At 46.0% G+C, this 12,769-nt stretch overlaps 1 protein-coding gene across 1 annotated transcript in view; it reads right to left on the minus strand.

Moving 5' to 3' along the window:
• The window catches only part of LOC144681409 (uncharacterized), a 119,587-nt gene that overhangs the window by 42,056 nt on the left and 64,762 nt on the right, over positions 1 to 12,769 (minus strand). Inside the window, exons 30-33 of the mRNA XM_078543004.1 lie at positions 11,585 to 11,641; positions 11,395 to 11,466; positions 7,317 to 7,388; positions 2,684 to 2,719 (exon numbers count right to left, since the gene is read on the minus strand). Coding sequence (XP_078399130.1) covers positions 2,684 to 2,719; positions 7,317 to 7,388; positions 11,395 to 11,466; positions 11,585 to 11,641 — 237 coding nt within the window. The remainder of the gene's footprint in view (positions 1 to 2,683; positions 2,720 to 7,316; positions 7,389 to 11,394; positions 11,467 to 11,584; positions 11,642 to 12,769) is intronic.

A 12,769-nucleotide genomic window follows, 5' to 3' on the forward strand; every position in this document is an offset into this window, starting at 1 on the left:
GATGTTGGACAGACTTTGAGGAGTCAGGAGGGGAGTTACTCATCACAGGATTCTCAGCCTCTGACCTGCTCTTGTAGCCACAGTATTTATATGGCTAGTCCAGTTCAGTTCAGTTTCTGGCCAATGGTACCCCCAAGGATGATGATAGTGGGGGATTCAGTGATGGTAATGCCATTGAACGTCAAGGGGTGACAGTTAGATTCTCTCTTGTTGGAGGTGGTCAATGCCTGGCAGTTATATGGCGTGAATGTTACTTGCCACTTGTCAGCCCAAGCCTAGATATTGTCCGGGTCTTGCTGCATTTGGACATGGACTTGCTTTTAAATAGCATTTTTCATGACATCAGGATGTCCCAAAATGCTTTTTAGCCAAAGTTGGACGTTTAGTCACTGTTGTAATGTAAGAAATGAGGCAGCCAATTTGCACACAGCAAGCTCCCGCTAACAATACTGTAGTAATGACCACAGTGTTGGTGTTTATTTGTGTGATGTCACTTGAGGGATATATATTGGCCAGTGCACTGGGGAGAACTCTTCTTCAAACACAAAGGAGCTTATCATTATTGATGGTTTCAGATGCTTATCTACAACATAGTCATTTTAGCAGTATGACTGTGTGAAGTCTTCTCACTATTTAAAGTCACAGTAATTTGTGAAAGCAAACAGCGTTGTTGCCAAGACATCCATGATGAATTAGCTAATTAACACTTCACATTTCCATAGCAACCAGCCTGGTTTGAACTCCACTGGCCTGACTCTGTGACGCAATGCTGAATTCAACATTATGGAAATAGAAAAGTTAAAAAGATTTCAGCTCAGCCAACACAGGCAAAGGCATCGGGTTGTACGGGGCAGATTTGAGGCAGACAGTTGGAAATATTCCTTTCCTACAAAACAGCTGGAAGAGATTCCCAGGAAAAGTGGTTAAAGCCAGGACGCCAGACTCAACTGTGAAACTGCAGGATGCTGCAATGGGAAGATGGAAGGATTGGTATGCTGCAAGACGGAGATTATAAATGTGTCGAGACTAGAGAAGCTGGGATGGTCCTGATTGGGACAGAGGAGATTGAGGGGAAATTTGATGGCGGTGAACAAGGTTATGTCAGGTTTGGATATGGTAGAGAAAGGAAAGTTACTCCCATTAGCTCATTGTGCAAGGATGAGGGAACAAAGATATAAAGGTTCTCACCAAGAGATACAAGGGGGATGTGAAGAAGAACATTTTTACACAGTGAACGATAATAACCTAGAACTCACTGAGGTGGTGGAAGTGAAGATGATGAATGAAGTCGGATGGGCACTTGAGGGAAATAAACTTGCAGGATTACAGGAATAGAGTGAGGGAATGGAACTGACAATTTTCCTAGAGAGAGCTGGCATAGACTAGATTATTTTTAATTCTTGCACAGGATGTGGGGTCGCTGGCTAGGCCAGCACTTACTGCCCATTCCTAATTGCCCTTGAGAAGATGGTGGTGAGCCATCATCTTTTCTTTATTCATGTGGGTGTCACTGGCCAGGCCAGCATTTATTACCCATCTCCCCCCTCCTACTTCAGGGGGCATTTAAGAGTCAACCACGCACATTGCTGTGGGACTGGGGTCAAATATAGGCCACACCAGGTAAGGACGGCAGATTTCCTTCCCTAAAAGGCATTAGTGAACCAGATGGGTTTTTACAACAATCATTTCATGGTCATCATTAGGCTTCTAATTCCAGATTTTTATTGAATTCAAATTCCACCATCTGCCATGGCAGGATTCAAATCCAGGTTCCCAGGGCATTACCTGGGTCTCTGGATTACTAGTCCAGCAACAATCCCACTACGCCTTCGCCTTCTTGAATTGCTGCAGTCCATGTGGCATAGGTACACCCACAATGCTGATAGGGAGGGAGTTCCAGGACTTTGGCCCAGTGACAGTGAAGGAACGGTAATATAGTTCCAAATCAGGATGGTGTGTGGATTGGAGGGGAGCTTGCAGGTGCAAGTTCATCCGTGCATCTGCTGCCCTTGTCCTTCTAGGTGATAGAGGTTGCGGCTTTGGAAGGTGCTGTCTACGATGGGCCAAATGGCTTCCTTCTGTGCCGTAAGGCCTCCATGACTCTATGTTCTCCTTAGAACAGGGAAGATTGAAGGGTGATTTAACAGAGTTCAAAATTCTGAACGTTCTTATACAGATAGGGAGAAATTGTTGCCACTGGCAAGAGGGTCAGTATTAACGTATTTGGCAAAAGAACCAGAGGGGAGATGAGGAGAAAATTTTTAAGTAGCGAGTTGTCATGACCTGGAATACGCTGCCTGAAAGGGTGATGGAAGCAGATCTCAATAACTTTCAAAAGGGAACTGGATAAGTACCGGGAATAGAAAAATGTGCAGGGCGGGGAAGTGGGGCTATATGGATAACTCAAGGAGTTGGTTCAAGAACCACTGGGATAAACTACAGACCACTCCCTGCGGGTTGTGCCAGTCATGAGCCAGATAAAGTTAAGAAGGCTCAAGAAACGAAGGAAGTGCTTAATTTTACTTATATATATTTTCCAGTCATGTAGATTAAAGTGAGCCCTACGCAGATGCCTGACTGAGGTAGAGTAATGAGCCAATAGGTCGCATCTGTATACAGCAATAGAAAATGAGGAATGGGACCTCAGTGTGCAGGGAACAGGAAGAAATGACGTAAACCTTACCGGTTTCCCTGGATTTCCCGAATCACCAGCCTCACCCTGGAAACAAAAACAAACAAGAAGTTGAGTAAAGTTTTGGACCTGAGTGAAAAAGATATTTATTTTTTTGCTCACATTTAAATGCAGACAAGCGAGCATCAGCAGGGCGTTTAGCCATCATGCCCAAGACTGATCAGCCTCAATTAACATCCCCAGGTCCGAGACCGGAAAAAGCCCCAAAAAAGGAGAAGGCAAAGCAAAAGACAAAGTTACCTGGGGATAGGTCAAGGTAGACAGAAGCAAGGTGTGAACCTATCCTGAGAGGGACTGTGCTGTGGACGTGCTGAGAGACTGAACAGAAAGTCACCGGGGGAGGGGGGGAGGGGCCAGATGATGTAATTAAAGCATGACAAGTTTACATAGGAGAAACCTACAATGAACGCAATGAGAAGGATTTGACGCTAAAAATGTGACAAAAAAGGTAACAGAAAGTAAAGCGACACAGATAAGGAGTGAATGCAAACATAATATATTGTAGACATTTAATCGCCTCTCGATTCCATTTACGTTGATTCAATATCCTTCCCAACCTAAGACCAGACACTGAATCCGGGAATGCCGAGTCTGGAAGGCCCAATGCTACACTACATGGTGCACAAACCCAAAGAATCATCGAACGAGCACAAAACAGAAGTCTTAGTCTGTATTAGTTGCAGAAAAGCAAAGTGACACCAACACCTGAAGTTAATCCCTCAGTTGGAAGGAAGCCCCTGGGATGGAATCTTGTGGAAGTAACGGGGGTCCTGCTGCTGGCCGGAGAGCTGGTGACAGTCCTGGTGTTGCCTCTTTTCGGGAAATGCCGCTGTGTCTTGTTCCACTCCGGCACTTGAGAGGGCAGCACCAGGTCTTCCCTGGGATCGAGGGAGCCAAGGGGCGGAAGTCCCGCCTGCCGAGAGCTTCCAGCCAATCAGAGGATGATAGCTCTATTGAACGGCAGCGCCACCATGGAAACAGTGCCTGCCGCCGGTAATGCACCCACCCAGCGCCCAAGATTGTCACCGGATTCGAGGCCAGAGGTCAGCGAGGGTGGAAGGGAATCGCAGGAGAAGGGGATTGGCAGCAAGGGCAATGGGGGTAACTTTCAGCGGGCACCCCATTTCCCGACATTGCTCATCAATCAGGCACTAAGAATTTTGAGAGTATTGAACAAGGGAGCCCCTTGGGAGCCCACGAGCTCCCGCGCACAGGTTTGCTTGTCGTGCCCCACATGGTGAGCCCCTCACCCGCTGCTGAGTTCATACCAGCGGCAGTAGGATGAGGCCTGTAAGCGGGCGTTAATTGCCCAATTAAGTCCTCAATTGGTGGCAGGGTGGAAAGGCCATCCATGAACCTTCTCTCCAAGGGTTTAATCGGGGTGGAGGCAGGAAGATGGCCTGATCCCCACTCGCCAACATTCCACCTGATCAAATGCCCCCACCCCGCCACCAAACTCGCCAAAGGGAAGAGCACAAGATTCCACCCATGGAATGCAAGTGTCACCAGTATTCAATGGAAAACAAGGACTCAATCTCATGAGGTGTGGTGAGAAAGGGTGGTGAATCTGTGGAATTCTTTATCACAGAGGGCTGTAGAGGCTGGGTCGTTAAGTATATTCAAGGCTGAGATAGACAGATTTTTAATCAGCAAGGGTTATGGGGAAAAGGTAGGAAAGTGGAGTTGAGGATTATCAGATCAGCCCACTGAATGGCGGAGCAGACTCGATGGGCCGAATGGCCTACTTCTGCTCCTACATCTTATGGGTAGCTGCCCTTGACATCAAGGCAGCATTTAATCGAGTGTGGCATCAAGGAGCCCTAGCAAAACTGGAGTCAATGAGAATCAGGGGGGAAACTCTCCGCTGGTTGGAGTCATACCTAGCACAAAGGAAGATTGTTTTTTGGTTGTTGGAGGTCAGTCACCTCAAATCCAGGACATCACTGCAGGAGTTCCTCAGGGTAGTGTCCTTGGCCCAACCATCTTCAGCTGCTTCATCAATGACCTTCCTTCCATCATAATGTCAGAAGTTTTGTTTTTTATTCATTCACGGGATATGGGCTTCGCTGGCTGGGCGAGCATTTATTGCCCATCCCTAGTTGCCCTTGAGAAGGTGGTGGTGAGCTCCCTTCTTAAACTGCTGCAGTCCATGTGGTGTAGGTACACCCACAGTGCTGTTAGGAAGGGAGTTCCAAGATTTTTACCCAGCGACAGTGAAGGAAAGGCGATATATTTCCAAGTCAGGATGGTGAGTGACGGAGGGGAACTTCCAGGTGATGGTGTTCCCATCTATCTGCTGCCCTTGTCTTTCTAGATGGTAGTGGTCTTGGGTTTGGAAGGTGCTGTCTAAGGAGCCTTGGTGAGTTCCTGCAGTGCATCTTGTAGATGGTACACACTGCTGCTACTGTGTGTCGACGGTGGAGGGAATGAATGTTTGTGGATGGGGTGCCAATCAAGTGGACTGCTTTGTCCTGGACAGTGTCCAGCTTCTTCAGTGTTCTGGGAACTGCACTCATTCAGACAAGTGGGAAGTATTCCATCACATTCCTGACTTGTGCCTTGTAGATGGTGGACAGGCTTTGTGGAGTCAGGAGGCGAGTTACTCGCTGCACAAAGTGAGGATGTTTGCTGATGGTTACACAATGTTCAGCAGCATTCGCGACTCCTCAGATACTGAAGCAGCCCATGTTCAAATGCAGCAAGACCTGGACAATATCCAGGCTTGGGCTGACAAGTGACAAATAACATTCATGTCACACAAGTGCCATGTAATGACCAGCCCCAACAACGGAGAATCTAATCGTCGCCCCTTGATGTTCAATGGCATTACCATCACTGAATCCCCCACTATCAACACCCTGGGGGTTACCATTGACCAGAAAATGAACTGGACTAGCCATATAAATACTGTGGCTACATGTGTAGGTCAGAGGCTAGGAATCCTGCGGTGACTAACTCAGCTCCTGACTCCCCAAAGCCTGTCCACCACCTACAAGGCACAAGTCAGGAGTGTGATGGAATATTCCCCACTTGCCTGGATGAGTGCAACTCCAACAACACTCAAGAAGCTTGACACCCTTCAGGACAAAGCAGCCCACTTGATTGGCACCCTACCCACAAACATTCACTCCCTTCACCACAGATTCACACTGGCAGCAGTGTGTACCATCTACAAGATGCATTGCAGGAACTCACCAAGGCTCCTTAGACAGCACCTTCCAAACCCATGGCACTACCATCTAGAAGGACAAGGGCAGCAGATAGATGGGAACACCACAAACTTTAAGTTCCCCTCCAAGCCACTCGTCATCCAGGGACTATATTGCGGTTCCTTCACTGTCACTGGGTCAAATTCCTGGAACTCCCTCCCTAACAGCACTGTGGGTGTACCTACACCACATGGACTGCAGCAGTTCAAGAAGGCAGCTCACCATCCCCTTCTCAAGGGGCAACTAGGGATGGGCAATAAATGCTGGCCTGGCCAGTGATGCCCCCATCCCATAAATGAATTAAAAAAAAGAATGGATTCTGATCCAGCACAGCCACAGAATTGTTCACCTCATAGCACTGAGACCAATGCTGTAAATCCATGGAATGCAATGTTAGGTCAACATTGAAGATGCAATGGAATAAAGGCTTTAATGTAGGAAAGGGGTGCAAAGTCCTGATGAAAGGTCATTACTGAAATGTTAACTGTTTCTCTCTCTATCAGAAAAAGCCTGACCTGCTGAGTATTTTCCACTTTTAGTTTTGGAGTACCTTACATTAGCCTTCAGAGAGTTAGGCAATTTAGTCGAATTGGCATCAGGATAATGGGCCAGAAATTGCTGCAAAGGAGCTCATCTCAGGGGTTTTATTTACTTGCTTCTCAGATGTGAGCGTCGCTGGCAATGCCAGCATTTATTTGTCCATCCCTCTTGCTGGCAAGGCCAACATTTGTTGCCCATCCCTAATTGTCCCTGAACTGACTGCCTTGCTAATCCACTTCAGAGGGCAGTTAAGAGTCAACCACATTGCTGTGGGCCTGGAGTCACATGTAGGCCAGGCAAGGCTGGCAGATTTCCTCAACAAAGCCAGTTGAGTTTTTGGCAGCAATCTGGGCATTTCATGATATTAATTAGACTAGCATTTTATTAATTGAATTTAAATTTGCACAGATGCATGGTGGGATTTGAACTCATACTTCTGAAGCATTAGTTCAGATTGCTAGTCCAGTAACATTACCATTACGCTACTGCCCCCTCCCCACTCAGATCACACTACATTTTCACTGTAACTTGCTGGGTTATTTCACCTTGATTTCCCCCCACAGTTTCTGGCCATAATGTCATTTACATCGTGACTCGTTTCAAGCTGCAACATCTACCCTGGAGAGAGGGAGAACCACACAGTGTTACATTTTGGTGTGGTTTTCAGTGCAGTATTTGAAAGGCTGACCTAAAAGAAAATTCACCAAACATTTCTCCCTACATAGGTGTAAGAATAAAGCAAAACATGAAACTATACAAAATCTTGGAAGATTGAAGCCTAGACCATGCTCTATGCTCTTGACTCAAGTGCTAAAAGATGGGCTTCGTCCTATAATAGCTCTGCTGAACAAACGTAATAGAACACAACTTAGTACCTTCTGTCCACCAGGGCCTCTGGCTCCTGGGAAGCCCATCGAGCCTTTGTCTCCTTGTTCACCTTTGGGTCCCTGGACAGGAAAAATAATCAGACACAACGCTTAGATCAGGAACATGGCAAAACAAGCTGACACCATAGCCATTGCCCATCCCCAGGAACATTTTGACTGCTCAAGGCTCAGTTTTTGCAACAAAGATTAGGTAGTTGACCTGGAAAGGGAACAAAGGCTGGCCATTTGGGTTTGGCAGTACGGACTCAAACCCTACAGGTGAATCAATGGTCAGCATACTGAATTCTAAACAAGAAATGGTAACGTTGAGGGACCAAGAGGAGTAGCCCACAAGTGTGTGGTTACATGAGCCTTGTTGTAGACACGGTCTAGCGCGCATTGCCTTGAATAACCATCTACTCACCCATCCATCATAAACTAATGCTTCCTCCTTTGTTGTCACCATCATCCCTGAGTATTAGGAACGCAAGGCTACATTTACCACCCAAGTGCAGAAGAGCAGAATCTGCCAGTAACTTTTACACAACTTACCCGTTCATTCCAATTCCCCGAGTATTAGTATCTTAAAGGTTGGATGCCCTGCACATATCAACAGATGATGCCAGTTTCAGACTCTGTCAATATCTAATTTAATCAAGAGTATCTAGGCTTGTTCCTTGTACTCATTCCAAGGGTGTGGCATCGCTGGCATTTATTGCCCAGCCCTAGTTGCCTTGAGAAATTGTTGGTGATGGTGGGCCATTTGTAGCGGTTTTGATACAATTGAGTGGCTTGCTAGGCCATGTTAAAGAGCAGTTAAGCGTCAACCACATTGGCATGGGATTGGAGTCACATATAGGCCCTGATTGGTTAGAGAAGGCAGGTTTCCACCCCTATAGCATCTGAGTGAACCAGGCGGCATTCTATGAAAACCCGGCAACTTCATGGCCACTTTTACTGATGGTATGTAGTGACTTGATAGAGCAGACAGGTTTCAACAAGAAACAGATTAACTTTATTGCAGAGAGCTTTTCAGGTGCTACATGCTCCAGCAGGACTCTCATCAGGAAGCCCTGCCCCCTGGATTACCTGCTCATTGGTGGGAGCCTTCTCCTGTCACTATGATCACTGGAAGCTGGGCTGTCTGTTGCCTATAAGACACTGGTACTGTGGCAATGCCCTTTATCTGAATAGATTCTCCGGTGTACGTCTTCAATTTAGCTGTTGTCCGCTCCAGATTTAGTGGCTGGGTACCTTCATTTAGGTATTTAAATGTGTGCTCTCCCAACACTGTGGTTGGGGCTCCCGTATCTACCTCCATTATTAGTGGCTTCCCATTAACTCGGATTGTGACAGTGATGGGTTCGGTTTTTACACCAGTGATGTTGAACAGGGAATAGATGTCAGTGTTGGCAGCTTCAGGTTCTGCTGTAATTTTCAATTCAGTCATGTTGGTTTGCTGCTTTATGGGCTGTTTCAACTTCACTCTGCATTGCCTTACTACGTCACCATTCTTATGGCAGTAATGGCATTCTGCCTCCTTGAATTTACAGGTGTCCGCTCTGTGGTCACCCCCACATCTATAACAAATTAACCTTGAAGTTGTTGCTAAGTGTTCCTACTAGGCCTTTTCATTTTTCTAACAGCGAACATTGCCCTTCGATTCAATGCTGTGTCTCTGGTTTTCACGCCATGCTCGGTGGTAGGTTCCCGACCCCCATGAAGAACAGCGCCATGTTCATTGTGTTGTAAAGCCTGCGAGTCTCTCGCAGCACTTTCCATGGGAGGGAGATTCCTAGGGTGCGCTTCAAGTCGATGTCAACCTCTGCGAGTAAATGGAGCTGAATGGAGTCATCCTGAACTCCACAAATGAATCAGTCCCACAACATATCACTGAGTGTGTCCCTGAAGTCACAGTGTTCTGTCAACTGCTTCAGCTTCACTACATAGGTTGCGATGGACTCTCTGGAGCCCTAACTCCAGAATTAAACTTGAACCTCTGCATTATTACTGATGGCTTCAGCTGGAAATGCGTTTTCACGAGGTCCACTAATTCATTAAAGGACGAGGAATTGGGCGCATTCGGGGCTGCGGATGAGATTGTGTGTCTTACTACCACAGACACTCAAAAGGATGGCTTCCTGCTTTTTCTCCGCAGTAATTTAGTTCGCTATGAAATAAAAACCAAGGCACTCTACATACTGGCTCCAGGCTTCCATAGTCGCATAGTAAGGATCGATTCTGCCGAAGAGTGGCACGACTGGTGAGTAGTCTTTTCTTTTTTCTTAAGACTCGATGTACTCACAAGGCGAAGTGCAGTGTCGGAGCTATTTTACCCTCGTCACCAAATGAAATGACTTGATGGAGTGGACAGGTTTCAACAAGAAACAGATAAACTTTATTGCAGAGAGCTTTTCAGATGCTACATGCTCGATCAGGACTCTTGTTAGGTAGCCCCGCCCCCAGCATTACTTGTGCTTAGGGTTCATTGGTCGGAGCCTCCAAGAACATCACTTGACCCCTGATAGACAGTAGGAGAGGCTGTACCTTCAGTTACTATATGGTAGTGATAGTGATCTGCCTGAAGGCATGCCCCCTGCTCAATCTCCGCACCTCGTATCCTGCATTTTCCTCTTCAGTTTCTCACAGGAGCTTCCCATTTTCAATTTCAAGTTGCCTAACATCATCATTCTCTTTCTCACACTTGGTCTGCATCTCTCTAAACTTCCTTCAGTCACCACTTTCTGCAAATTCTCATAACAGAGAATATGGCCCATCCAACCTTGTTGCCTTTCTTGATGATATATTCACTATCGACCCCTCCTCCTCCTCCACCATCCTGAGAACTTTTTTATGTTCTTGTGCTTTCTCCGACTGACCCACTCCATCCTTCTGCAGAAGCACATTTCACAACTTTCTAGTCTTTGGGATGCCCGCTTTACTCAAGGTCTACATTTCAGCCCCATAGAACAAGGAACTCCAAATCAGTCTCGATAATTCTTTTCTTAAGATCTCTACAGGTTGTTAAGATGAGCAATTCTTTTTGCCTGGAGAATGTGTTCTTTGCCATTGCTATTCTAGCTCTGCTTTCTTTATGACAGTAACCATCTTCTGACAAGAGGCTTCCCAGGTACTTAAATTGTGTCATCTGTTCCAGCTATTGACCATTTATCTTGATCTCTGCATTCCCACCATTATTTCTTCCAATCTTCACAATTTTTGTCTTTTCTACATTAATTTTCATTCCGTAAACATTCACCCCTTCATTTGTTCTATTCATTAGTATTTGTCGATCCTCTGCTGTTCTAGCCACCAGGGTCTGGTGATCGGCAAATCTCCCCACCTTCACCAACTGACGTCCTACTTTGGCATCTTTCTGTACTTCATCTGGTGTTTTTTTAATCATGGCTTCCACATACATGTTAAAGAGCAATGGTGATAGTAGACAGCCTTGTCTCACCCCACACCCAATTAGACCAGGTTTGGTTTCTCCTGATTTTTGTTTTACTCATTCATGAGATGAGGGTGTCTGAAATGGTCTGGCTAGGGCAGCATTTATTGCCCATCCCTAATTGCCCTGAGTGGCTTGCTAGACCAGACCATTTCAGAGGGCAGTTAAGAGTAAACCATACTGCTGTAGGCCAGACCAGGTAAGGATGGCAGATTTCCTTCCCTAAAGGGCATTAGTGAACCAGATGGGTTTTTACTAAAATTGGTGATCGTTTCACGGTCACCATTACTAAGACTAGTTTTCAATTCCAGATTTATTAATTGAATTTAAATTCCAGCTACCATGGTGGGATTTGAACCCATGTCCCCCAGAACGTTAGAATGAGCCTCTAGATTATTAGTTGAGTGACATTACCATTACACCACCAGCTCCCCTGTAGCAATGAGTCCCGTGGAGAAAGCTACGTTCATTCTTTTATCTCTCCATTCAACACTGGTCATCTCCAACACTTTCAATCAGTATTTTCTTTACAGGTTTTTAAAAACGGAATTCAAATTCTCAAATTGCCCCAGCGGGATTTGAACTCTCGTTGTCTGGATTACTTGTCCAGCCACGTGATGCCACCTGAGCACATACCTTCTCCCCCCGCGGTCCTTCTTCCCCTTTCACTCCTTTAGGTCCTTCATTTCCTTTCTGGCCACGCTCCCCCTATAAGACACGAACATCAGAGTTTAACAGCATCCCAGGTTTAGCTTTCCCCCCATTTCCCCCCACTAAAAACATTTCTGTTTTCCCTCTGAAAAAGTTTTAGAATGTCATTCCTTACAAACTCTCCTTTGATTCCTTTGATTCCAGGGGCTCCCAGGAGAGGCGTTGCTTCACCCTGTGCGAGGGAACAGGAATCAGTTTGTCAGGCTTCCACAACATTGAGTATCTTACAACAGGCTGTAGCAGGTATGGTATGAAAAGCAAGGTTTTAATGAACAGAGAAAAGGTGGATGTTTTTCAAAGCTCTTTTCTCAATTGAAGATGAGGGATGCTCCATGCTGGGGAATTTTTTTTTTTTGCTGGGCCAACATTTATTGGCCATCCCTAATTGCCCTGAGAAGGTGGTGGTGAGCTGCCTTCTTGAGCCGCTGCAGTCCATGTGGTGTAGGTACACCCACAGTGCTGTTAGGAAGGGAGTTCCAGGATTTTTGACCCAGCGACAGTGAAGGAATGGAGATATATTTCCAAGCCAGGATGGTGAGAGACTTGGAGGGGAACTTCCAGGTGGTGGTGTTCCCATCTATCTGCTGCCCTTATCCTTCTAGATGGCAGTGGTCATGGGTTTGGAAGGTGCTGTCGAAGGAGCCTTGGTGAATTCCTGTGGTCTATGTCTAGTTTACGTGATTGATGCCAGCAGTACGCATATGTGGACAAAGCATCGGTAGAAGTGGAGATGGTGGAGGTAATGGATGGGGTGAAAATTGATAGGCAGGATGTCCTGGAAAAGCAGACTAAGCTGAGAGCTGATAAGTTGCCTGGCATGGATGGCTTGCATCCCCGGTAGTGAAGAGAAATGGGGGTGGAGTTAGTGGAAAGGCTTGCCATCATCTTTCAATTTTCCCTAGGTATGGGGGAGGTGCCAGAGGATAGGCAAATGGCAAATGTGACACACTTGTTCAAGAAAGGGTGTAAGGACGCTCCTAGTAGCTAACAGGCCGGTCAGTTTAACATCAGTGGTGGTAAGTTTTAGAAACAATAATCAGGGAAAAAAATAAACAGGCATTTGGAGAGGGTGGAGTTAGCTAAGGAGGGCCAGCATTTATAAAATGCACATCATGTTTGACTAATTACATTTTTTGATGAAGTAACAGAGGAGGTTGATGAATGGAGTGCAGTGGATGTCATTTATATGGATTTTAAGAAAGTGTTTAACAAAGTACCACATAAAATATTGGTAAACAAAATTGAGCCTCAGGGAATAAGAGGGTGAGTGTCAGCTTGGATAAAACAATTGACTTGAGGA

The sequence above is a fragment of the Cetorhinus maximus genome, chromosome 6 (assembly GCF_964194155.1).
Source record: "Cetorhinus maximus chromosome 6, sCetMax3.hap1.1, whole genome shotgun sequence".
Taxonomy (NCBI): Eukaryota; Metazoa; Chordata; class Chondrichthyes; order Lamniformes; family Cetorhinidae; genus Cetorhinus; species Cetorhinus maximus.